Source organism: Mesocricetus auratus, unplaced genomic scaffold, assembly GCF_017639785.1.
Source record: "Mesocricetus auratus isolate SY011 unplaced genomic scaffold, BCM_Maur_2.0 Super-Scaffold_100691, whole genome shotgun sequence".
NCBI lineage: Eukaryota > Metazoa > Chordata > Mammalia > Rodentia > Cricetidae > Mesocricetus > Mesocricetus auratus.
Window position 1 is genome coordinate 41,355,712 of NW_024429267.1, and position 26,085 is coordinate 41,381,796.

Here is a 26,085-nt window from a genome sequence, read left to right on the forward strand (position 1 = left end):
GCATTCGGTAGGCCCTTCTTGCCATGCCCTGGTGTTCTGAGGCCACTCTGATCCGGGGCCTCCAGGAACCAGACTGCATGCTTTGCTGTCCACCAAGCTCTCTACTGACCCTTGGCACCTCCCGTTTTGTGTTTCCACTGGGGTCTTAGTGAGTGGCGTCTTCCTGGCCTGGTGACACAATGGTGACCTTGTGGGTTCATATCAGTGGCAAGGACAGGAATAAAAAGGACAGCTTCTGAGGGTGACCTCTCAGTTGTGCATTGGAAGAGACAGTGCCTGACTGTGGCCCTGGTGCTGGGCCCCGATACACAGGTGGCCCCAATTCTCTGGCTTTACATCTCTCTGATAAGTGAAGGGTAGCCTGTGCCAACTGGCAAACCAGGATGCTCTCAGTCTCCATGGGAACAGGGGAGGGGGCTGCACGGCTTCTGATGCTGCCTTTCTGGGCCCCAGCTTCACATCCTGTCCTCTGCAGATCTCACATAGCTTCTCACCTCACTGCTGACTCAGGAGAAACCTCGGATTCTGAACCATCAGCTCCAGAGCCTTCTGTAATTCCCAACATTATGCGGCCACTTTTGAGGATGGTCCCTTGGAGACCTAGAGCTTGCAGTGTGGGTGTGAGAATCTGGACATTGCCCTGGTTCCCTGGCTTCTTCACCTGCACTGGTGCCTGACCGCCATGGTCTGTGTTCCGCAAAAGCTGGAGGCACAGCAGTCCTTCCTGCATTCCAGACGGCTCATGTTTACTCACGGGCCCAGGGGCCTGAGTCTACTGTGCATTTTCTTAGAGACAACAGTCCTCGTGGTACTTCAGCAGGGGTCATTTGTCTAAGGAGCAGGAGGATGGTTGGTTTTGGCTGAATGAGACGTCTAGAAGTTTCACTCTTTTGTTCCCCTTTCCAGCTGTCTTGAGGGGAGCAGGGCTAGGTCTCTGTTCATCCTCCCCTGACCCAGAAGTAAGGTGAGAAGCTGTGTGAGGGTCTTCGGAGGACAGGAAGAGCTAGGGTCCAAAGATGCAGCACCAGAAGCAGTGCCTGTTCTCATGGAGGCTGAGAGCATCCTGGTTTGCCAGTTGGCACCAGGCTACCCAGCCCAAAAGTTCCTCTGAGAAAAGAATGTACTTCTGGGAAGATGCCTTCCAGCATTAGTCATCCGTAGGCCTCTTCCACACTCCTGAGCAGGCTTGGTCCCATTGTCATGCCAAAACTTGACCCTGGTTTTGGGACCTCTAGGTTATTACAAGTTTCTCTGACAACAGGGAGGGCGGCCATGCCTCTCAGCAGTCTGTCCGCCATCTTGCTGTCTCTTCTTTTTTTTTCTATTACTGAGACTTTTAACATCCACACCACCAGCCTTGGGTAGAAAGGGATGAGCATGTCCATTACTGTACCAAACTCATGGCTGGCTGAATCAAGACATCCTATTAGACGTAAGCTATCAAAATGCTTTAACAGGAACCTTTTCAGGAGATGGGGCGGGAACCACTGGGAACCTAGCTTGCGTATCTCCCTTCTCTGCAGCGTGTTCCTATTCATGGTGGAATAGTTCTGCAGCTACTGAGATGCATGGACACCACTGGCCTGTAGTGTCTGACTGGAGTTGGGCTGAGCCTCAGAGAGCAATTGGATAGGAGTACATTTGTGACTTTCCTGGGAAGCTAAGGGTTGCTGTGTGTGCTGTGAATGGGGAGGGTCCTGCCAGTGCCAGGTGTCTGCCATCCAGAAGTCTTTACTTGGCCCTACATGGAAGACACCAGACATTTCTGAAGTTGCTATGAATGCTTGATGCCACTCTGTGAGGCAGAAAGGATTCAGACCCGGGTAGCCTGGCTGGAGTTGGAGTAGTTCTGCAACCCAGTGGGGTGCCGAGGTCTCAGGGGGGGTCTTAGAAACCCTGAAGGTGATATTCTTGACTATCAGTCCTAACAGCAAGAAGCCCAGGGGAACCACAGCATTTCTACACAGACCTGTTGTACTGACTGTGTATGTACACACACCTGAATGTGTATGAACAACATGTGTTTCAAATGTGTGCACATCGGAGGAAGTCTGTAATAAGAGCTCACAGCAGCCTCTGACCCAACTCAGTCCTATTCCTCCACGGGGCTGGAGTAGATGTACAGTGATATTCCAGTTTCTTAGGGAAATCTCACCAGTGGCTGCAGGGATGCTCAGCCGTTATGAGCTTGAATGACACTTTCAGAGAACCCAAGTTTGGTTCCTAGCACCCACATTGGGTGGCTTGTGACCACTTGTAATTCCAACTGTAGGTGTTCTGATACCCTATCCTGGCCTCCTCAGGCATCAAACGCAGGTGCACATACCACCACCACCCCCACACACACATGAACATGTACTTAAAAATAAAATATTAAAAACAATTCATATTCACCAGCACATTTGTTTAGTCAGAATACACCATTTCCTACATGTGCTGAGTATCTCAGAGACATGTATATACATATAACTAAAATAATATTTTCCCCTGTAGTTGTTTTTTATTTTGTCGTACTTTTAGGGTTATAAAAAGTTACAAAAATATTATAAAGACTTCCCACTTGCCTTTTACCCAGGGCCCCAATTTCTAAACTTTTACTGCTCTCATAGAATTCTTAAGACTTCTGTGAGATAGATTGTGTGTATGAGGAAGCTGAGCCCCAGAGAGGGTGGTGACTGACATAAGGTCACACAGCAAGCCAGAGGCAGAGCCAAGATTAAAACCCGGGCCTGTCTGTCCTTAAAGTGTCTGTGCTGAGGATAAGGCTGTGTGAATCTGTAGATGCCTCTCCTGCCCTTCGTTCCTTGTCTTGTAAGACAGATCTTTCTAGCAGTGAATTATCTTGGCATTTGTCTGTCTTTACTTCGCATTTATTTTTGAATTATTTTTTTTCTGGGAATAGAACCTGGGGCTGGTAATATTTCAAAGATGCCACTTCCTCAGCCTGTCATCAAAGCTGGAGTCCTAGGCCAGAGGCCCAACTCTGAAGGTTCCAACATACCAGGTCCCTGTCACTCACTCCAAAGGAAGCAGGTGGGAATAATGGTGAAAAGGCAGAGAAGGGTTTTAATGAACGCAGCTGGGCTGGGAAGCAAACTCTGTTACGCATTTGCAGGCAGTCCATCTTCTGGGCACTGAGTGACGAGCTTTAGGTCTGAGTAGAAGGGCATGTGCGACTGGGGGTGAGAGGCATGCCTAAGTAGGCAGTCTTGGTTAAACTGGTCAGTTCCAGTTCTTCTAGGTAGCTGAAGCCCTTGCTTGAGAGGGCAAACCAGTTCCCATAAGACAACTACTTTGTGCTGGGAGGGGACCTGGCGGGGCAGGGGGGAGGGCTGCATCAAGGTGAGCATTCTGTCGTGAAGTCTGATAGGAAGATGCTTTTATTTGTAGACTTTCCCACTTGAAGGGCAGTGAGGTAAATCAGGTATCGCTGATTTTTGCACAGCCCTTCGTTGAAGGACTACCATACCTGCGTGCAGAGGTAAGCCGCAGCCTGGAAAGTTGTTTGTTTGAGACAGGGTCTCACTAAGTAATAGAAACCAGCCTGCCACTATGCAGCAGAAACCAGCCTGCTTCTGCCTCCTGAGTGCTGGGATTAAAGGGAGACACTGGGACACCCAGCTCTGACCCTAAGCTTAAGACCAAAGAGAAAGACGTGGGATGAAGCATTTTCTCCTGCTTAAATTACCCCATGGGCCCAGTGAGGATCCAGGCTTTTTAGGAAAAGCAATTTCCAAGTGCCTGTTGTATCGTTTCATAGTAGCAAGGGTTTTTCTCTGGTTCATTAATGTTTTTGTTTCAATAGTTATCTTCAGAGGGACTTACATGGCAAAAGTCTCGCTATTTGCCGTGTCCTGTCCATGACCACCCTTGCCTTGTGTCACTCGGCCCAGCATCATTTCCCTTACCCCTGAAGAATTTCTGTTAACAGTTTTTGTCATGAGGATCTGCTAGTGACAAATGGTTAGCTCTTGTACATGTCTAAATAAATAAATAAAATTAGCCTCTTTATCTTGCCTTTACTTTTAAAGGCGTAGTCCTTGGGCATAGAATGCTAAGTTAATACTTAGTGTAAATTTTCACCTTCTGAACTTTATAAACATTTCCTCCAGTGTATTTTTTTTAAACCATAGGACTGAGAAATGAGCCAGGGCCCAGTGCACACCAAGCACTCCATTGTCTCCTTGCTGGTGCCACTTTAGGGGAGACCTCTACTGTTCCCTAATCTTCCAATTCTTGGTGCATGAAGAACCCCACCCACCACACCCTCACCCCCTCTGTCTACTTGTAGATTTTTTTCTGCCAACCGCTGACTGTATAACAACAGCCGGGCAGTGGCATTTCTTGGTCAGCTTCCCGTGAACCCTTTTCTTCTTTCTCTTTCTTTTCCTGCCGGTCTGTCCTTCAGCCTTTGAGGACAAGTCACAAATAAGGAAGATCACTTGACATTACCCCACAGCTCACGGTATTCTGATCATTTCTTACCCCACCCCTCACCTCAGATAGTGTTTGCACTGTTCTCAAGTTCACTACTGTTTTCTTCTGTGACGTAATCATCTCTGGCATTGTAGTTTTTCACCACTGGAATCTTGATTTGTGTCTTTAAAAACACATTTCTTGTCTCTATTTAGCTCTTTGAACATATGGAATATAGTTATAATAACAATCTCATAGTATCTGTCTGCTGATTCTAGTGTGTTGGTTTGGGTTTGGTTCCAGCTGATGTTTTTTTTTCTTCTTTCCTTTTTATGTTCCCAATTTTCAGGCTTCTTTGCATGCCTGGTGATTTTTTTAAAGATTTTTATTTCTTATGTGTATGGGTGTTTTACCTGCATGTATGTCTATGTACCACATGTGTGCCCAGAGCCCAGAAAGGCCAGAAAATGGCATGAAATCCCCTAGATCTAGAGTTACAGACAGTTGTGACCCACTATGTGGGTGCTGGGAATTAAACTCAGGTCCCCTGTAAGAACAACCAGTGCTCTTAACTTCTGAGTCATCTCTCCAGCCCCACCTGGTGATGTTTTTAATTGGATATCAGATACCACGAACTTGGTGTTACTGGGCACCACAAAGTTTTGTATCCCTATAGCTATCCTGGAGATGTGTTAGTTGGGTCCTAATCAACACTCAGTGAATTGCAACACAGTTTGAGCACTGCCCTTCAGAGGTCTCCCCCAGTGTCCTTGGAGTGACGAGCATTCCACTGTGACTGGTGGGGACAGTGACTATCACCATCCCTGTGTAGGTACCAAATATGGCTTCCTCTGATTGGGTGGGGGAGTCATTCCTCTGTCCCCAGCACTGGCTGCTAAGCACTCAGCTTGAGACTCAGAGACCCTCATAGATGCCCCAGTTTCCTCTCTGCAACTCTGTCTTGTTGACTTCAGTTGTGTAACTTCTCTAGGCTCTCGGCACCTAGGGGGGCACCAAGTTCCCCCTGACTCTCAAGGCATTGTCTGTGGGGTACTTGTCATTTGTTTCATGTCTCTCTGACCTCCATTGCCTAGAAGCCATTATTTTACATTTTCCTCTGTTGTTTGGATGAGACCATGTATCTGGTCTCTGTTACTCCAACTTGAATGGAAGCTAAAGTCACTGCATCTTGGGTTTCTCATATCTTCGTTTGTTTGTCAGGGCACTAACCTGACTCTGGACGCTGCCTTGGTGTGCTCATCAGCCTTGGTTTTTTTGTAGTGATGGTGTGCAGTTCATTGTATTAAGTGTACAGATTAGTCCTTTGAGAGGCTATATAGCCAGAGGTTGGTGGCACACGCCTTTAATCCCAGCACTCGGGAGGCAGAGGCAGGAGGATCTCTGTGAGTTCGAGGCCAGCCTGGTCTATAAGAGCTAGTTCCAGGACAGCCTCCAAAGCAATACAGAGAAACCCTGTCTTAAAAAAAAAAAACAAGAGGGCTGGAGAGATGGCTCAGAGGTTCAGAGCACTGACTGCTCTTCCAGAGGTCCTGAGTTCAATTCCCAGCAACCACATGGTGGCTCACAACCATCTACAATTCAATCTGGTGCTCTCTTCTGGCATGTAGGCAGAACACTGTATATGTAATAAATAAATAAATCTTTAAAAAAAAACAAGAGAGAGAGAGGCTATATAATTTCTGCACTCTAGACCTTGTTCTAAATTTTTTTTTAGTATAACTCATAAAAACATGTCAGTATCACACCTGGTTTGGTTTTTTAATTGTAAGTAGAGTGGTACCCCGCTGTCTGTCTCACTTCTATTGCTTCAGTTTCCCATGGCCAAGTGGAAGACATAGGGTTAACACAGTACAGTAAGGTAGAGTGCAGGTGTAGGTTATTCATGTAACTTTAATAATAGTAAATTGTTATACTTGTAGTATTACATTATGATTGTTATCAGTCTCATACGCTAATTTAATTTTATCATGAGTGCATATACATAAGATACAACATAGTTTATAGGCTCGATATTATCCGTGGCTGCAGGCACACTCAGGTCTTAGGATGAATATCCTGTGGATAAGTGAGGGCTGCTATACCATGAATCTTATAACTGATCCTGCTGTGTTTTTTTTTTCATTGATGTTAGGGAAGATGAGGATGCCACCATCTGGGGAAGCCATTGGGAAATACATCTCCATAATCAAACTTTGCTCAGACATTGTTTTTACTGACCTACCTTTTGCCTTCCTGAATTTGTAATTGTAAACAAGAGACGTAATGTCAGTCCGGGTTACTTGAGCACTAGAGGAATGATTGGACAGTTCAGGGGGGAAGTCAAAGGCTCTGCCTTGGGGCAGTAGCCTGAGTCCCAAAGGACCAGTGTTGGGGAGATGCAGTTCCAAGCAAATGCTGAAGCCCATACAGTGTCTGCTTCTGGATGCAGAATCCAGATTGTAGTGAGTTCTCCATCTCACTAGGCTCACACCGATAGAGTCTTGTATGAGTATCTGAAGGGAGAAGGCTATTGTGTGCCCCCATGTGTTGCAAGGTGGCCTTCTCCATTGGAGAGACAAGCTGGAGCTTCCCCAAACAGTGGCCCTCCACAGGGATTGGGAAGTTGTTTAGTGTTGTTAATAGGTAGGTACCATATACTGACACTGTCTTCAACAATTACACATCCAAATATTATTTTTGAGAGTTATGAGCAATCGTTTTGGCATAGGGGAGGAATTACCTGAGTATTTCAATAAGGGCCGGTACTCTTGGCACACAGCAGTCCTGAACCAGAGAACGCAATTGCTCCCTCCATGCAAGCTTCCCCAGCTCCCCTCTGCCTTCCCACCACAGCAGACAGCCAGATTCCAGTCCCTTCCTTTGGCTTCAGGGCTCTGGGCTGGATTAATGGCAGTGGGGACATGAGTAAGCCCTGGGGTAAGAGGATTCTGTCTGCAGCTGTAAAGGAGCCCTTCTGGAACATTCACCCTGCATGATAGCAAAGTCGATTCCAGTCTTAAAACCATTTGGCTCAACCCCGTTGGAATACCAATGAGCCGAGGCAAAGCCAAGATGTGTGGATGGCACAATGGCAAATTGTTGGTAATGTTCCCCTCTTAGTCTTCCACCATTGGACAAGTGGCTCTGGATTCTAGCCCTGGCTGGGTCTTGATGATGGAGCAGATCACTGTTCTGTCAGCGGACCTATCTCTCATGAATGATGCCTTCCTCAGTTCCAGGCTCTTGCCCCCAAATCAAGCCCTCTGCAGTGTCTCTGTAAGAGCATCCTGGGCTCTGGCATTCAAGTCTGTTCTGTGACATGGTGTCTTTATTGTAGTGACCGGAGGCCTACACTGCTGAGCCACCTTCGGGCAAACCTGTCCTGTCTTTCCAGTTCGTGGCTTCCCTGACTTAGCCCTCAGCAGTCCGAAGGCACCTTTCCCTTCTGTCGCCCGTGTCTTCATTAACTGAGTCCTGTGCTACCCTCCTTCAAGCCCGAGTTTGGAGCTCTCGTGACTTCAGGTGATAGAAGCTGGAGTCAGGGACTCCATGTCAGTCCCTGACCTTGAACTGGGAAAACCCTGATTCACACCTCAAGACTGCTTCCTGTTCCTGCTTCCTGGTTCCTGCCCCAGGCTGGCTTCCGCTTACTTTTAGTGTCTTAGGGTCAGGGCGTGGGGTACTCCTGTGGCTGATACACCCAAAACCATTAAGTCTCACAGTGGGATTGGCCAGGACAAATGCCCCAAGGGTCTGCTTGGGACTGGGGGAGAAGAGGAAATCTCAGTTAGGTCTGGCTGAGCAGGGATGATTTCCTGTGTTCTGGAATCTCATGAAGCTGGGAGGAGGGGCCATGTCCAAGACTAACTTGCAACCTCCCCCACCCCCCCCCCCCGGGCTTTGGAGGGTGAAAGGAGTCTGGAAGCGGGAGGTACTGTCCAGCAGCCTGTGGCCTGTACTCACCCTGCTGGAGACCAGGTCTCCTGCACTCACCTTGTAACCACGGGTTTGTGCCTTTGACTGGCATTGCCCCTCTCGCCCACCCTGTGGCCCTGCAACCGTACTGCACTCTGTTTCTGAAGATTGGACGGAAGGTGAAACCACATGACTGCGTCTTTGTGTGTCTGGCAGATCCTAAGATTGTCATTACAAAAAAAGAGTGTCTGGGAGGCTGGGGGGATGACGGGGTGGGTAAAGCCCTTGCTGTACATGGTGAGAATTGATGTTCTGGTCCCCAGCACCCACGATCACAGCACTCAGGAGGTGGAGACAGATTATCTCTGGAGTAAGCGGACTAGATGAGTTGAGCTAATGAACTCTGGGTTCAAGTGAGAATCCCTGCTTCAAAACATAAGGTGAAGAGCAATCGAAGAAGATGTCAGACGTCAACCGCTAGGTGCCACATACACGCACACAAACACACACACACACCGTGTGCACACCACACACAGGCACACTATGCTCTAATGCACACACTTGCACCACACACACACACACACACACACACCATGTGCACACCACACACAGGCACACTATGCTCTAATGCACACACTTGCACCACACACACACACACACACACACCATGTGCACACCACACACAGGCACACTATGCTCTAATGCACACACTTGCACCACACACACACACACACACCGTGTGCACACCACACACAGGCACACTATGCTCTAATGCACACACTTGTACCACACATACACACACACACACACCATGTGCATACCACACACAGGCACACTATGCTCTAATGCACACACTTGCACCACACACACACACACACCGTGTGCACACCACACACAGGCACACTATGCTCTAATGCACACACTTGCACCACACACACACACACACCATGTGCACACCACACACAGGCACACTATGCTCTAATGCACACACTTGCACCACACACACACACACACACACCGTGTGCACACCACACACAGGCACACTATGCTCTAATGCACACACTTGTACCACACATACACACACACACACCATGTGCATACCACACACAGGCACACTATGCTCTAATGCACACACTTGCACCACACACACACACACCATGTGCACACCACACACAGGCACACTATGCTCTAATGCACACACTTGCACCACACACACACCATGTGCACACCACACACAGGCACACTATGCTCTAATACACACACTTGCACCACACACACACACACACCATGTGCACACCATGCATACACACACACACCATGTGCACACCACACACAGGCACACTATGCTCTAATACACACACTTGCACCACACACACACACACACACACCATGTGCACACCACACACAGGCACACTATGCTCCAATGCACACACTTGCACCACACACACACACACACACACCATGTGCACACCACACACAGGCACACTATGCTCTAATGCACACACTTGCACCACACATACACACACACCATGTGCACACCATGCATACACACACACACCATGTGCACACCATGCATACACACTCACACCGCACACATACCACATGCACATGCATACACACATGCGCATACACCACAGGCACACATATACACATGTCTGAAGGTAGCTGAGTTGTGATGAATACATTAGTTAGACTAACTGCCATATCATTTCATAATGCATATACATACCTATCATCTATCTGTAGCTATACAGAGAGGGAGTTCTAGCAAAGCATCACCTTGTATGATTTAACTATATATAACCTTCATTTGTCAGTTATGTCTTAGTAAACCTGGGCGTGGAGAAAGAAAGGAAGTTGGAGAACAAAGATGAGCATACGCTCCATAGGCAGGTATGGAGAGCCCCTCCGTCTGCACAGCCAGATGCTGGGCACCTTTGGAGGGGTCTCACCTAGTCTAGCCCTGTGGACAGGTCTTCCTGTGAGTTACCAGACTTGGGGACTGGGGACTGAACTCGGGTCCTCTGGAGGAGCAGTAAATGCTCTTAACCAGGAAGCCGTCTCTGTAACCCCTGAGACTTTCATGTTGCCAAGATTTCTTTAGATCACCTGATCCTGCTCTTTCTTGCTCAAAGGGCTGCACCCTCAGGTGGCTGTAATGGTTCCAAGGTCTATAGCCAGTCGGAGCCGGATAGGAGACCAGAACTTCCTTCTGTACCCCAGGAAGCCCACTTGGAGCGGATGTGAAGGGTGGCAGTGAAGTGACACTCCACAGCTGAGTCAGGACAGGCTTCCAGGGACACTGGGCTTACATGGAGGGGTGGCTCTGTGGGGCCTGTGAGGCAGGAACGTTCAGGAAGGAGGCCAGAGGGTCAGGCACAGTCAGCCTCCTGACTGGTGCAGAAAGGCCTGTGCCACACTGGCCTGCCACGCCTTGCTGTCCTCAGCTCCCTCTTCTCCCTGCCCCCCATCTCCCTGTTCCATCTTCACTGGCCCGAGTAAGGCCCAGGCAGCCGAGCATTGCATCGGCTGGCAGAGGGAATTAACATACTTAATTAAAGTGTCCAATGAAGAGCTTTGCATATTTCTTAATTACCATCTGGGTCTGTGGAGGAAAGGTTTGAAATGGGATTTTTTTTTCACCTGTTTCCTCATTTAGCCTACAGTGAGCCAGCCAGGCCCTGAGGGCTCAGGTGGGAGCTGTCAAAGCTACTCTGAGCTCTGGGTGGCAGAGTTGGATATGGAGGGGGAGCCTAGCCCCAGGCATGTTTTTCTTTCACAGTCAGAGAGGGTTGGGCTTTCTCTTTCTTTAACACAGAGCAAAGGGAGACAAGATTCAGACAAAGGTAGCTGCTGTCTCCCTCTGTTCCTCTCCCTCACAGGGTCTAGGTGTCACGCACACCACAGCCGGCCCGCACACCACAGCCGGCCCGCGATTGAGGACCCGGCCTGCAGAGGTTGCAGGGGAGGGTGGAGGCATCTTTCGAGGATGCTGTGAAACAGTGACATAGGGTCTGGATGGCTTGTCCTCCTCCCAGTTTGAGGTCCTGGGCTCAGCCCCTTTGTAGGCCCTTGCCAGCATCCCCACAGCATTTCCCATCTGTGTCCTGAAAACTGAGTTGTTGGGACAGCTGAGTAGGCTGGTGGCTTGCACTGGATGGAAGCAGATTGGAATTTTCAGCCCCTGGGGCCACCTTCTCAGAGCTGCAGATCTGCTTTGATGAGGGCTGTAGACAGGGTGCTGAGACCTAGTGTCTGCCACTGGACCTCTTCTCCTAAAAACACCAGCACCCGAGAGGCCTTGGCTGCAACCATGACTTACATGCTACTGCCACCCAGGTCGTGAGCTCTTTCGGAACCGTCCTGAGATCTGGGACGAATGCGTCTCTGTCCAAGAGTGCCACGGAGCAGTGAGAGACAGTAATGTGAGCTGGGACTGCGAGCAGGCTGTAGGCCGAGGCTCTGCGGCGTTGTTGCAGCTTCTGCCAGGCCTTGAAGACCCTCGTCAAGTCTGCAAATGATTTCTTGTGCTCTGACTCACTCCCTGGACCCAACAGCCATCTCTTTGCCTACATTCACCCTCACTGTGGAGATGAGGAGGGATGTGTCCTTCACAGAGGGAGGCAACCTGTTCAGCTCTCATCCTGTGGCCTGGGCCCAAGTCACACCCAGAGTCCTCATGGGTACTGACTCTCAGGCATGGCACTCATGGGTGAATACGGGTGAATGACTGAGTGATGGATAACCCCGTCACTCAGCCCTCAGGCTTCATCTTCACCACCACCCCCTGTTGCCACCTCCCCTCCAAGAGGACGCTAGGACTCCCCCAACAGGGCCTCATTGCAGCCACCTCCCCGAAGTCTGGCATTTCAGGTATTCTTGGTGGGGTCAGCTCCACATGGCCAGAGCTGCTTGAGGGCAGCCTGCTTTCTCACTGTGAATTTGGTGCCCAGACTGAACCTGACAGAGTCAGCACCCAGTTCTCCTAATGCAGAAACTTCTCTGTTTTCTACAGCTACGTAGAAGCCACCAGAGTGTACAGAAATTTGTCAGACTGGAACTTGTGCTGAGTCACTGGGCCCACAGACTGTGGGAGGCCAGTGGAGTGCATGGACCCTGAGGAGACAGCCAGGCAGGCCCCGGTAGCAGGCCACCAAGGCCAGGGTTCAGTCTATCCAGCAGCTGGTGGTATTGCCGTGGTGTGTGGGACTCAGTGCCTCACTGAATGAGGGTATGGAAGAGTGTGGTCCAGCAGCTCGGGAGAGAATTCAAACAAAATAGGTATTTCCTAGAAAATAGGCATAGATCCTTTGCTCGTGAGACCGAATGATTGCTTTTACTTATTTGCTTTCTGGAAACAGGGCCTACGTGTGTGCCCTGATCATTATAAGGAAGGCTTCTATAGCAATCCAAATCCAAGCCGATTACCTGATCTCTCCTTGGGTGCTGGAGCCCAAAGAATGGCTCCATCAGCTGCTAGTTACAAAGCCAGGTGACTGGAGACATCCTGGGCTCCCACTCAACTCTGGCCTACTGTGGGGTCCTGTCACCTCTGTTCTTTCACCCCTGTTGCCCCCGCGTCCTTCCAGATGGTCCATCTCTCACCAGACTTCTGTCCCTCCTCCAGGGTGGCCTCTGTAGCCAGCCTCTCAGAGCAGTATGAGTTCTTTTAAAGCTCACAACTGACTCTGAATAGCTCGTGCCCTGGATCAAACCACCCCACATTCAGCTGCCCAAGGAAAGGAAGCTATTTACCTGGCTCTCGGTTCGTAATTGGAGCAAGACGCAGCAGGGCAGGTATGCATTGTTCTGAGCATGCAGGGTTGAAAGCAGCCTGGAGGCTAAGGCAAGAGTTCTCGGAATGAGAAGGCTCATTCACGCACAGGTCACCTACCGTAGGGGTGTCTCAGGTGTTTATCACAGGATCACACCGGAGTGATCCCACCCAGGTGGGCTGGCATGGGCGCTCATGAAATCTGAGAGCCTAGTTCTAGGACGGGAGCACACTTCAGGCACGCAGGTTGCCCTTTCTTGCCTCCTGTTGGGAGTCATACAGCTCCATTTCTGTCATCCACCCCCAGACTCAACCCCTGAATGAGTGTCAGACCTGCATTGTGAGAGCATGTGGAATGGGAACCACTCTCTGAACCTATGGCGGGAATATAGAACTACCATCGCTGTGCACATCCGCACCCCATGTGGGAATCTGTGCAGCGGGGACCACTCTGTCATTCTATGGTGGGAATATAGAACTACCATCCCTGCACATCCGCACCCTGTGTGGGAGTCTGTGCAGTGGGGACCACTCTGTCAATCTATGGTGGGGATGTTGAACTACCATCACATCTACACTCCATGTGCTGATGACTCTTGTGGAGCTCTCAACTGCCTTGCCTTTCCATCTGCCCCTTGTAGACCTCCACAGCTAGCCCCAGAGGTGAGCTTTTGTTTCAGTCAACCCCTGCAGCCTCTCGAAGCTTCTGAGAACAGTGTTTTCTGTTTACTTCTCTCTTCACATACAGTGACTGGCTCCATTATCTGTAAGGCCGTGTTAAGACTGAGTGACCTCCACTTAGTGTCCCCATGATAACCTCTCCTTTCTTAATGAACACCCCCGCCCCCTGCCTCTGCATTTGCTTGCACTGTCTGTGGTCCTGCTGCCCACCCCACCTTCCCACCAGCAGCTTTGCTTGAAGACCCCAGGGTCCGTTGCTTGCCAGACTCGACACGAAGCAGCTCCCAGGAGTAGCTGAGGCGAAGGTGCAGGCTGCAGAGCTGTGCTCCCAGCTCCACTGCCTGTCCTCTTTGTGACCTTGGGTATCTCAATGCATAGGGTGGAACGGAGGAGGGTCCCTGAGGCAACCCAAGGACAGTGCCAAATCCCCTGCTTGGTTTAAGTAGAAGCTCACTGAGCACGGGTGTTTCCTCCTTCCCAGAGGGCCCTGGTCAGTGTCCAGGGATGACTTCTCTCACCTTCATTTGGTTGGAAGAAGAGTCATGCTCCTGTCGGTTTAATCATGTGGGCCAGGGCATCCAGGAGATGACAAAGCGGTGTTGCCGAGCCCTGATGGGGTAAAAAGAGCTCTGTAATGATCCCCTGCCTGTCTCTAATGAAGTCCTGCCCAGCTTTGCTGTAGTGTCTGTGAGCCATTGTTGGCAGTGCGACAGGGTGACCTTGAGGATGGAGCAGGGTGGGAGGCGGGCTCTCTGGAGGGTTCCTGCAGGGATTAGAGGCTGAGGTTCACCAGCGGTTCTTGCCCCTCCCCCCACTGCCTGTCCTGGTGCATACTGAGTGCTGCCCCCCCTCCAGCCCTCCCTTTTGCCATGACCTACAGTAGCACCTAATCTGGTCTATTTCCAGATTCCAGCCTCTTCTACCCAGGGCTGTTGTAGAGGGCAAGAAAGGGAAGGAGAGGGGAGGGGAGGGTCTTCTGCCCTTCAGGGTTAGATGAGCTTGGCAGAGAGCACCCCAAGCATGAGCCCTGAAGCTCTTTGATTTGATGCCGTGGTGGGGTCAGTGTGGGTGGACAGAGGGGATGTCTTGTAATTATCTCTGCTCAGACCTGGGGGTTCCTGGAGACAGCCATGGAGAACACCTTTCCCTGCAGTTCCTGGTATCTGGTAGCATCGTCAGGCTTTGTGTTCAGAGCAGGGCAGTCCCGTCCCCTGAAGACTCTTGAACCCAGAGACCTCAGAATCCAGGGTCAGGACAGAGACCCTGCAGTCTCATACTTGGCCAAGGTGGGACTATGACAAAACAAATTGATCAGAAATAAAAGAGCAGAAACAAATGCTCTAAATGATGGCCTGGAGAGGGATGAAAAGGGGTGCCAGGCCTGTCAGGAACTGTCTTCAAGTAGAGAAGCTGGATAATGTTTGGGGGGTCCCAAGACCTCTATACTTCTGACCCACTAGTTCTAAATCCAGGGGGTTCCTAGTGCCCCTAAGGTTCAACAGCAGACACTCAGGAAAGCACCCTTAAGATTGCAATTGCAGGGGTGAGGGGCAGTGAGGAAAGAGCTCAGTTGGTAGCTTGCCATGCACTCATGAAGACCTGAGTGCCCAGCACTGCCTTACAGATGTCATATTGTCCTTCTGTAGTCACAGCCCTGGGGAGGCAGAGACAGGCCGATTCCTGGAGCTAGCCAGCCTCCCCAATCAGTGAGCTCCAGGAGTATCCTGAATGCAGACCGACTGGGCCCTCCCCCCTTCCCCCCTACATCACAGCCTGTCTACCTTCAAGGCACATCTGTGTGCCCACAACCCAGGAGGCTCCCCGGCCAGCCTCCACAGGCTGTGGGTGTCTAGAGTTCTTACTGGGAGTTCACTGTATAGACGCGTTGTCCACGTGCTGCTCAGTCTCCAGCCTTCCTCCCTTCCCTGAGGTTTAGACTGGCTCCAGGCACCACCCCTCTGGTCATGTGATTGACAGCCTCTTCCTGAGGCCACCTAGGGAGCCACCACCTCATTAATAGGCTCAGGTGTCATGACTAAGGCTTAGGAAAAACAAGGATACTCCTGTCACCCCCTAAAGTGCCAATCCAAGCATATAATGTCCCCACCCCAAGAAAAGGAGGTTCATTATACAACTTTAGTGCTGGTGGTTTTGTTTTCCTCCTGTCATTCTGACATTCTAGAACCTGCCTCAGCTGTCTCAAGTGACCTGACACCTCTTCCCACATGTTTTCACTTTTATTGTCTTACTTCCTATTGCAGCCTCTGCCATCTTTGGTATGTTACAGTGAGGTCCAGAGGAGTGGTGACTTCCTACTCAAAGGTGACATAGCTAAAAAGTGCCCCAGTAGGATTTGACCTCACCTGGGTCAGACTTGGGGTCTTTTGATTGCAGCCCAGACCCGGTCTCTCAGGAGCTCCTGCCTGTCTTTGGCCAGTGTTGGCTGTCAGGAATGTTACATGTCTGCAGATTTAGGCCCAACAAGGAACTTTCTATGGTTCATTGGGTTGTCCTGTCCTGCCCAAGCAGTGACTAGCCATGCCTCCAGTCCCAGTCTGGGACATGGAGAAGGAAGAATGGTGAGAGCTCGTGGCCTTAGGGGCCTTTGCCTTCCCTGTTAGAGATAGCTGCCTCCTACAGCTCCCTTCTGAGCCTCCCAAGACTGTGGCAGAGTCCTGGTGGTGGTGGGGAGAATTGTCCCATGTAGCAACCCAACAAATGTCCCTTTATTATCCTTCTTCCCCTCCCAGATGGCTAAAAGTACAGCAGTTGGCATTCCATCACTGCCATGTCCCAGGGGACCTGCACTGGGGTTGTGTCAGAAGCCAAACCCTGTGGTTTGGGGAATTAGCAGAATTTACAGGTCTCCCAAGAGACTCTTGGCCTCTTAACCATACTAGCAGTTTTTGAGTGGGACATTGGTGCCCCACTTAGGGTGCTTACAGACATGTGGGTAAGCCCTCAGTTGTCACAGTATCTGGGATTCTCTTATCACTTACATAGTGTGATCTAGGGCAGCTCACGGGCCAGTGTTGGGCTGGACAGTCAGGTGCACTCTGGGGAATAGGCTTGCCCTTGAGAGACACTAAGAAAGGACTTCCCCTGCCCCTTCCTTGCCGATGCTCAAGCGGAATAGATGGGAATCAAAGGGAGACTCTATGAGCAGATGCCCCATGGTGAGGTGGTGTGGCCAGGGGAACACAGGCAGCTATGAGAAGACCACCCTGTTGGCATCAAATGTCAGCTGGTACCTGAGGTCAGGGCAGACCTGGAGTGGGGGGTAGAGTTGGGGAGGGGGTAGGCCTGCTCCTCCACGGCAGCCGGGCATGACGAGAGTGCCTCTGGAGCTCACCTGCTGTAGACACTCAGTGCCTTGACTTGGGGGCTTTTTCCTGGGGTCTGCTTCTCCCTTCCTGTGGTTCTTGTAAGCCAGTCTCTCTTCCAAGTTCAGAAGCCCCTGGCCGCCCGGTTCATGTTCTTTCAGCTGAACATCTGTCTCCTTTTTACCTTGCAGTCGGGAAGACGTCTCTGATCACGAGGTTCATGTATGACAGCTTTGACAACACATACCAGGTGAGATCCCCACTTCCCTCGATCCACGCCCCCACCCCACCCCACCCCCACCCCCGCTTCTCATCTCTGTCTGTGGCACCTGTCTGGAGACCACTGCCAGTCTGTCTCCAGGGATTGCTGAGATTAGAGGACACGTCCAGGTTTCTGGGGTGTCTTTGCTTTGAAGGAACATGTTCCCTGAGTACTGGGCCTATGCAGGAAACCATCTCAGAATCTGGATATTGAAAAGAAAACATTTTGTTGTTGTTGTTTCTTAGGGAGAAACCCCAAAGCCATAGAGGGGATGGATCTCTTGCTGTCCATAGCCAGGTTGGAACACTCACAATGTTTGCTTATGTTGGGAGGCAGGCAGAAAAGGACAGGCAGAAACCCAAGAGCAGCTGAGGAGGGCGATCCTCGGGAGTGGTCGTTTTCTGTTCTCAGGACTTCACATACACGTAACCCAGACCACACACACAGTCTCTGAGCACCCATGCACATACATGCACACATTCCCCAGACACCACACGCTCAGCCCCCGAGCCCACTGCTGAAGCGCATCCTGCCACAGAGAGGCATGGGCGGTGAGTTTATCCTGCCCTGTGTGGTCAGGAGACTGCACATAATGACCTCTGTGGATCTTGGTTTTGGAATGGTGATCTGGAGTCAGCCACAGACATATGATAGGTGACCCCAAACCAAACTCCTGGGGAGCAGAGACATACCTGTTTGGTTTCAGTGGTGGTGGCAATGGTGTACAAATGAATTTTCCTCATAATTAAAGTTGTTTTTTTTGTAAAATTTAGACATTTCAACTATCCTTATATTTTTAAAAGTGCTGATTTTTCCCCCTTAGGGTATAGATAGTTCTCCAATTCATTTCTCTAGGTCCTGTGGGAGACTAGTTCCCAGACAAGTTAGTAGGTATTACTTGAAAAGGGGATGGTGTGGTTCCTAGCAGAGCTGGGCCCTTCAGGCAGCTCTCTCTCAGCAAGACTTCTCGGGGATATTCTCAGCGTGGGGCTCCAGCCTGCTGAAAGCAAACACGGTGTGTTTGAAGGAGGAATCCCTTTGTCATCACATTCTCAAGGGCAAGTATTTATAGATCCATTGGGCAGCTGTTCCAAGATGTCCCTCCCCACCACTGGGTGTGGGGCAGCTCACCATGCTTGCACTTCTGTCTGCTTGTCCGTCGGTCGTTACCCTTGTCTTAGATGCCCTCAGAGGGTCCCCTTCCTGTTGCCCTCAGGTTCCTACTTTGACTCTGCAGTGTGTGAACCAAAATCCTCTATCATGAGGACTCCAGAAGGATTACCCATGGGGAAGGATAGGGGACTCTGGGTGCTTCAGGGCCATGACCCTGCTGTCGTGTCCTCCCCAAAGCCAGGACTGTGTGTCACTTTGGTCTCACTGTGGCCTGTCCTCCCCGTCAGGGGGATTCTTACATCACTGTGGAGCAGAGGTGACAGCCGTAAGGGACTCCCGTGCAAAGTCTCACTTTGTGCTCTGTGTGTGCACTGGCATGTGACTGTGTGTGCTTGTGCTCATGCTCATGTCTTATCTTTATTATTTGACTTTGTTCCCTTTAGTTTTTTGAGACAGAGACCCTTGTATCTTCAGCTGGACTTAAATCTGTTAGGTAGCTAAGGACGACCTTGATCCCTGGATCTCTCTGCCTGCACCACACCTGGCTGCTACTTGATTTTCAAAATAGTAATCTTCTTCCTGTTTCCTGTGGACATTACACTGAAAAGCACAGTGAGATTTTTAGCAGCAGTGGGCAAGTCACTTTTGAAGCCTTACCTCCCTCTTCCCAGCGTCACCCTCACTGCCCACCACTGTCACCCAAGTCAGCCTCTACTTGCTGCTCTCTGCGTGGTAATGCTGGCCTTGTCATTGTCTCCTCTCTACTCTGAAAATTATTCTAATGCCTGAAGCGTGGGGGCACATGTTTGCCCTCAGCACAGGGGCCCTGCCCCCTCCATCAGCTCCTCATGGCCCTCTGCCTGGAGCAGGTTGTCCTTAAGGCTAGCTGGGCCCCAGATCTAGGGCGGCTACTCTGTGCTTCTGGTTTTTGCCTGGGATTTGGGATATGCCAAGCCCAGGATCTTCTTGGAGCCATCTCTGTAGAAAGCATGGCCACAGATGGTGTCACAGATGCCTCCTGGCACACTAGTGGCTGCTTGCCGCAGCTCACTGGTGCCCTCAGACTGAGAGCCTCCCAGGTCCACTGTCACGGTGAGTCAAGAGAGATCACAGGGTAGACATCGCTCTCCCCATGCATGGCAGAATTGTCTGACTTGGTTTTTTATAGCCTCAGGTAGAAATCTTTTCCAAAAGCTCTTTAGAGCAGACTGAGAAACTGGGCTCCACTTACACACACACACACACACACACACACACACACACACACACACACACACACACGCACACATGCACACATACATACATGCACAATAAACAAGCATGTGCACATGTGTGCGTGCATACCACCCGAATTAATGAATCCTCTGGAGATGGAGGAGAACAGCCTGTTTGTTTTGTTTTTCTAGCAGAGCAGCAGAGGTGGATGGGAAGTGGACGGTCTCCGGGGGCTCTAGGGGATGAAATTTACTTCCTCACAGGTTGTCCCACTGCATAGTGGCCATGCTAGTCACCCCGCCACCAGTTTCCTGCCTGTCCAGCAGCCAGTACAGCATGGCAGTCAGACAGATCCAAGACAGTGCTTGCTCTTCCCCTCACGTCTCCAGACGCCATGCTCTCCATCAGTCTGGCAAAGATGTCTGTGTGGTGTAGCACATGATCTGTGGAAAGGCAGGAGAAGGAAACAGCGAGGCCATAGAGCCCGGCCTACCCTCGGCATGGGATAGAGGGCAGGGGTCCATCCTCAGGGACGGGAGTCCACCCTGGTCTGGGGTCAGCATGCATGAGGCCCTGAGTGTGGGGTCCTCTTCTCAGAAGGTTCAGTCTGCCTGTGGGCCCTGGTGAGCTGCCACTTTGCCAGCCCTGGGGACCTTTGAGGAACATGTGTTTTTACACACATACACACACACACACACACACACACACACACACACACGCGCACGCACGCACGCACGCACGCACGCTCCGCTGACCCACATATTCTCACCACCTTGCCCAGTCACCCCACAAAAGTCAATTTACTTGTACAGTGGAAAACCACACCTCAGCCAGAGGAGAATTGTGTCTGTGGAGATTTCTTCATGTAAAATTCCAACTAGGAGGTTACCTTCAAACTCTATGGTAGGAAAAATCTGGACAAACCCTGTAGTAAGAGTTGGCTCTTGGTGTGCTCCCCCACACTCAGAAAACCCCTGTAGGCCCTGGGAAGGGTAGCTGTGTGGAGGAGTCCGGATAGGTGTGGTCCTCTGGAGGCAACTGCTGGCTGGGGTTGGAGAGTCAATGCTTTGTGACCTCTCAAAGGTTCTCTTTCCAGTCTGCATATTGGGCAACTCTTGGTGGGGTGGGGGATGGCTGGGAGTTCAGACCTTAGCATAAAAAACAAAAATCTAGAAAGTGATGGAGATAAACAGAAGGCTGGGAGCCAGTGGCCCCTCCTGGAATTCACACCATGATACAAATTAGAAAACAACAGATCTAATGGGCTGCCTCTGGGAGAGGCCCACGTGCTGAAGGGCTGTTCTCAGAGAACACTGCTGTGATGGGAAAGTGTTTCTGACTCTGAAGGGGATTCCTAGGAAGCCCTGGCCTTTCCTGCAGGCTGGGGGCTCCTGAGGTCTTGCCTGCAGCTCCTCCTCAAGCTACACCACTCTGCTCTGCCCCCAAGGCTTCCCACACTCACTTCTTGGGGCTGCCATAACAAATTGCCACAAACCAAGTAGTTTCAAACAATAGGAATGTGTTCTCTCATCACCTTCCTGGGGGTCTGAGGGTGAAACAAAGACAAGGGGGCCGTGCTCTTTCTAGAGGCACCAGTAGGAGATGCCCTTGCCAGCTTCTGGTGGCTCCAGATGCTCTTTGTTGTAGGGCTGCAAGATTCCCATCTAGTCCCTCTTTATAGGCTCTGAGTAGGTATGGCTGATGGATTGGTGTGAATTTGCCCCTGGGCCCTTGAGGTGGATATGGTACAGCCTCCATACTCTGGGAGAAGCTCCTAGCCACCTAGTGATCACCTGGTACCCCGCAGCCTTGGATTTTATTCCCGTTTCCTTCTGGTGTGCTCCTGCTGTGGCCACAGAGATCTCTCCCTAACATAGTACACTAACTGGCTTCTTATCTGACAAGCTAGGCTTCCTCTTCCAGGTGGATACATGCATGCACGCATGCACATGCTCACATGTGCACACATTCATGCAGCTTCCATGCGCACCATGTGGGATCCAGACACCTCAGCCTTTCTTGACTACTTCTGCATGCACTCATTCCTCCCTGCATTACGGCTGCATCAGATCCTGCTCATCTGCCACTCGCTTCACTCTTGTCCAGGAAGCTTGCCCCCCACAGCAGCCATCCATCCCTGCCTTGTCTAGACCACACACCCAAGAGACCCCACCACTAAGACACAACTCTGTCACAGGCTCAACCACTAATGCAGGCGGGGGAGGGTGAATGGGCAAGGATTTGGATGACAGCTGTGATCTTTCTTGTGATGTGAGTGCCGAGACCACCCTGGGACGGGGTAGCAAGCCGCTTTCTGTATTAGCATTCTCTAGAAGAACAGAACCAATAAAATATATTCATATACATAATTACAAATTGGATGGGCACTCTTCATATGGAGGAAAGTAACCACCAGAAGACAGATTGTGTCACTGAAAGGCCAGGTGCCTGCCTTGTGACCTTAGGAGCCAGCAATGCCTCCTCCAGGGTACTTTATTGAATGACTGGCTATGGCTGGTAATGGTTGCCAATGGCTGGCAACAACCTGGTCCTGCATGTTTCCCAGAGGCTGTGGGATCCTACCCACAAAGCACCCACTTTCAGGTCAGAATCTTTAAGTTTACCAGGCTCATTTGCATGCTAATTTGCATGACTTTACCCAGATACTTTACTCTGGTGGTTGGTTGTGCAAAAGGAGAACAGCAGAGTCATTGTCAAGGGCTTGTCACACCCAGCTGCTTCCTGCCATTTACTGATGCTTCTCTCCAGCCCCGGGCTCAGAACAGGCCAAGGCTAAAAGAAGACACTCATACTTGCCTTTTCATTCTCTTCCCCAGAAGAAATGCTAAAGTCGATTTATGCAAATTGCCATGCAGATTTCCTCTGTAGACTTTATTGCGGTGTCTTGTCAGAATGTGGATGCAAAATTATATTTCATAATACATGCACAGAGCCAAGAACATTTCAACAAGTGCCGTAGGGAACATCTTCTTGCTTGGAGATGAGCTGTACTGGTGGAAGTTCCTTCTGGAGGAATGCACGTAACACACCGTCGTTGGAACCCCTGTTGATACTGTTTAATACCACACTCAGAGGAAGATAGACGGTGGGGAGGAAATCTGTGCTTGTTAATATTCCTCACATGTATAAAATAAAGTGGCTGCCATTTTTCACAGGCAGTGTGCTGCTTGCCAGCGCAAAGGAATAAATTAGCATTGCCAGGTCTGGAGGGGGGGGGCACATATCACAATAGAGTGCACTGCAGTCTCCTTCAGAGGAGACCTCATGCAATACAGGCAGAGTAGACACAGCCTTGCAAGGGGGTCATGGGAATTCTAGGCCAGCAGGAGACTCTCCAAGCACACGCCTGTGTGTCTTGGTATCCCATCCCCCATGAAGCAGCTACCATCAGAAATTATTTGTTCCGCACCTCACGAGACAAAACCAAGAACAGAACAGCTGCTTTGACCACGTCTCCTTAGCACAGTGGCAGAAGGGTGTTGCCTCGTCTCAGACCCACCTTTCTGAAGTTTGGCCTTTGCTGAAGATCCTTGGGGCGCTGATAAGGTTTGGGAGCACAAAGGTTCCTAAGGGGGAAGAAGGTGTGGCAGGGGAAAAACCCATTTCCTGCTTCTCCAGTGTAGGACGTTAACGTGCCACTAGAGGCTGGGACAGGAATCTTTTCCCCTGAGGAAAAGATGGTTCACCTTCATCCTGAACATAGACTCTGAGGGTCGTATCACATAACCAGACAGATACTGGACAGTCTCCATGGGCTTGGCTCTGCAGCTTTGCTTGGACAGCCCTGGGTCAATTGGTTCCTGGTAACAACTGCTCATTTTTGTCTATGTAGCATGTATCAGAATAAAGTGCCTCCATAGAGTCTAACTCATTTGGTCCAACAGTCTTTACAGAGAGTGCTGGTGTCTTCAGTTGAGAGACGAGGCGATGGAGGACTAGGGAAGCTAATCAGCCTCCTTAGCTCAGTTGGTAGAGTCTAGCTAGCATGCACACTTAGGCTTAAGTTTTGAGTGTTTGTTCCCCCAGCCTGTGGTACTATTTTCAGAGGCTGTTCTTTCTTTAAAAGGTGGTCCTCTATCTGATAGAAATAAGTTACTAGGGGTAAGCTTCTGAAGATTATACCCAACTCCTACTTCCTGTGTTGTTCTCTGCTTCCTTGGCCATGTTCTGCTACTGCCGTGATACCCTGCCCAAGCATGTGGAACCAAGCAACCATGACTGAGCTCTTAGAAACTGTAAGCCAGCCAGGCGGTGGTGGCGCACGCCTTTAATCCCAACATGCGGGAGGCAGAGGCAGGCGGATCTCTGTGAGTTCGAGGCTGGGCTGGACCGACAGCCTTCAAAACAATACAGAGAAACCCTGTCTCGTAAAAACCAAAAAAAAAAAAAAAAAAAGAAAGAAAGAAAGAAAAAGAAACTGTAAGCCAAAAGAAAGTCATCCAAGTCATCATGTTCTTGAGTTCTTATTTGTGTCAGGTATTTTAGTTGCAATAATCCAAAAGTATACACTACTCAAGTCAACAAAGTTAACCATTACACAGCCCATAAGGTCTTCATTGTGGCCTCACCTGAAGCCCATGTGCCAGCAGCAGAGAAGATGCAGTACGGTCCTCGTCACCTGCTGACTCACTCTGAGACTTTGGAAAAGTCACATGTCGTCTCTGAACCTCTGGTGTGTCATCTGATCAGTGAAGATGTGTTCCCATACACACAAGTCTCTCCACTTGTTAAAATCTTGCCTTGGCCACACAGCCTTTCTGTGTCTCTCAACATCCACCAGGTCCAACATGTCCTGAGTAGCATCCACTTGTGTCCTCCCTCTGGAGTCTGCTTGCTCCCCTTGCCTGTCTTCCAGACCTACCTGCACAACCAGTTTCTGTGTGTCTTCCTTGCATTCGTCCCATCTGTCACCAGACCGTCCTCAATAGAGTGCTGGCTGTTAGGAAGTCCTTCTGAATTTCCATTTCATCCAGTTCTCTGGCTTCACCATGTCCTCTCCTCATGCACCCTGTACCAGCCGTTAGTCCCAACCATTTCCCATTTTCTGAAGAAAATAAATACATGGACTCATACTTCAGGCTGCTCTCACCTACAACACTGTCCTGCCTCGCCTGTATAGTGGCCCTCTCCTGTGTCCTTAGCGTTCCATAGGATTCTCCATTCCTGCTAACATCATTATTCCCTTTCAGTCCGAGGAATTTCTTTTTAACATAACATTCTTTGTTTCCATTTATTGAAAATGTTTTTAGCTTGATTGCACATTTGAAGAACTTTCTGCTGGATTTAGAACTCCAGCTCTGCTTGCTACCCATTGTCATTGTCGTCCCTATCACCATGACCTTGGTTATCATGTGTCATTTTCCTCTGGCTGCTCTCAGGATTTTATCTTTTGTTTAGTATTCATGGATTTGACTCTGCTTTTCTCAATTATGTACGTGTGTGTGTACGTGTGTGTGTGTACGTGTGTGTACCTGTGTCTGGGGGGGGTACTATGGCACGTGTGGGTTCCAGGATCAAATGGAGGGGGTCAGGTTTTCTAGCAGGGCAGCTCTGCCTGCTGAGCGATCTTACTGACCCAAATACGTGCCTTTGTTATGAAAATAATTTTCTTTCTGTGTTTGGGCACAGTAATAGTGACTATTTTAGTATATTTCCTCCTACTTTTTCAGCGTCTACATTAACTCAGGATAGATCTTCATTTATTTCTTTTTCTTAAGTGTGGCTTACATTTTCCTCTGCTCACTTGGGATTGTGTCCTGTGCATTGTGCTGTGACTGTAGATTCTGTTGCAGTTTTGAACAGTGCTGTTTCCTTAGCCCTTGTGAGGACCCAGATTCTCAGCTCTGTCCCCTGCTGGGCAGCCACTGCACATTCTGGTCCGATTTCTGTTTGTTGTTTTTGTTCCCAGCCTTGGGCAGTTTGCTTGGGGTCTTCTCAGTTCATCCAATGTCGGACAGTGTTTACATGCAGACTCTAGAGTCCCCTCTCTGAGGCTTTCTCATGCCTATGATTTTCTGTACTTCTTGTCAACTGTGGTAACTTCGTATTCTGTCTTCTTATTTCTCAGCCAGTATGACTGTGGGTTTCTGTACAAATCTGAGCCACCCCTTGGCTGCAGCTGGGGCCACCATTGGGTGAGAAGTCATAAAACAATCAGGAACTCACCCAGCACTCCCCTTGAAGTGAGTGTTGACTCATTCTAGTTCCTACCTGCACTTTCTGGTGCCTCACCCACCTGTCTGTTGTAATGGGTTCCCAGTTAGTAATAGTAATCATCAAGAGGTTAGATGAACTCTCAGATGATGAGCGCCAGAATCCTCCTTCCTCCCTCCCCGAATCTCCCATCCTCCACTCTTCCCCTGCTT

At 50.1% G+C, this 26,085-nt stretch overlaps 1 protein-coding gene across 1 annotated transcript in view; it reads left to right on the forward strand.

Moving 5' to 3' along the window:
- The window catches only part of Rab6b (RAB6B, member RAS oncogene family), a 60,721-nt gene that overhangs the window by 12,386 nt on the left and 22,250 nt on the right, over positions 1 to 26,085 (forward strand). The window contains exon 2 of the mRNA XM_040740157.1: positions 17,301 to 17,359. Within this exon, the coding sequence (XP_040596091.1) occupies positions 17,301 to 17,359 (59 nt within the window). The remainder of the gene's footprint in view (positions 1 to 17,300; positions 17,360 to 26,085) is intronic.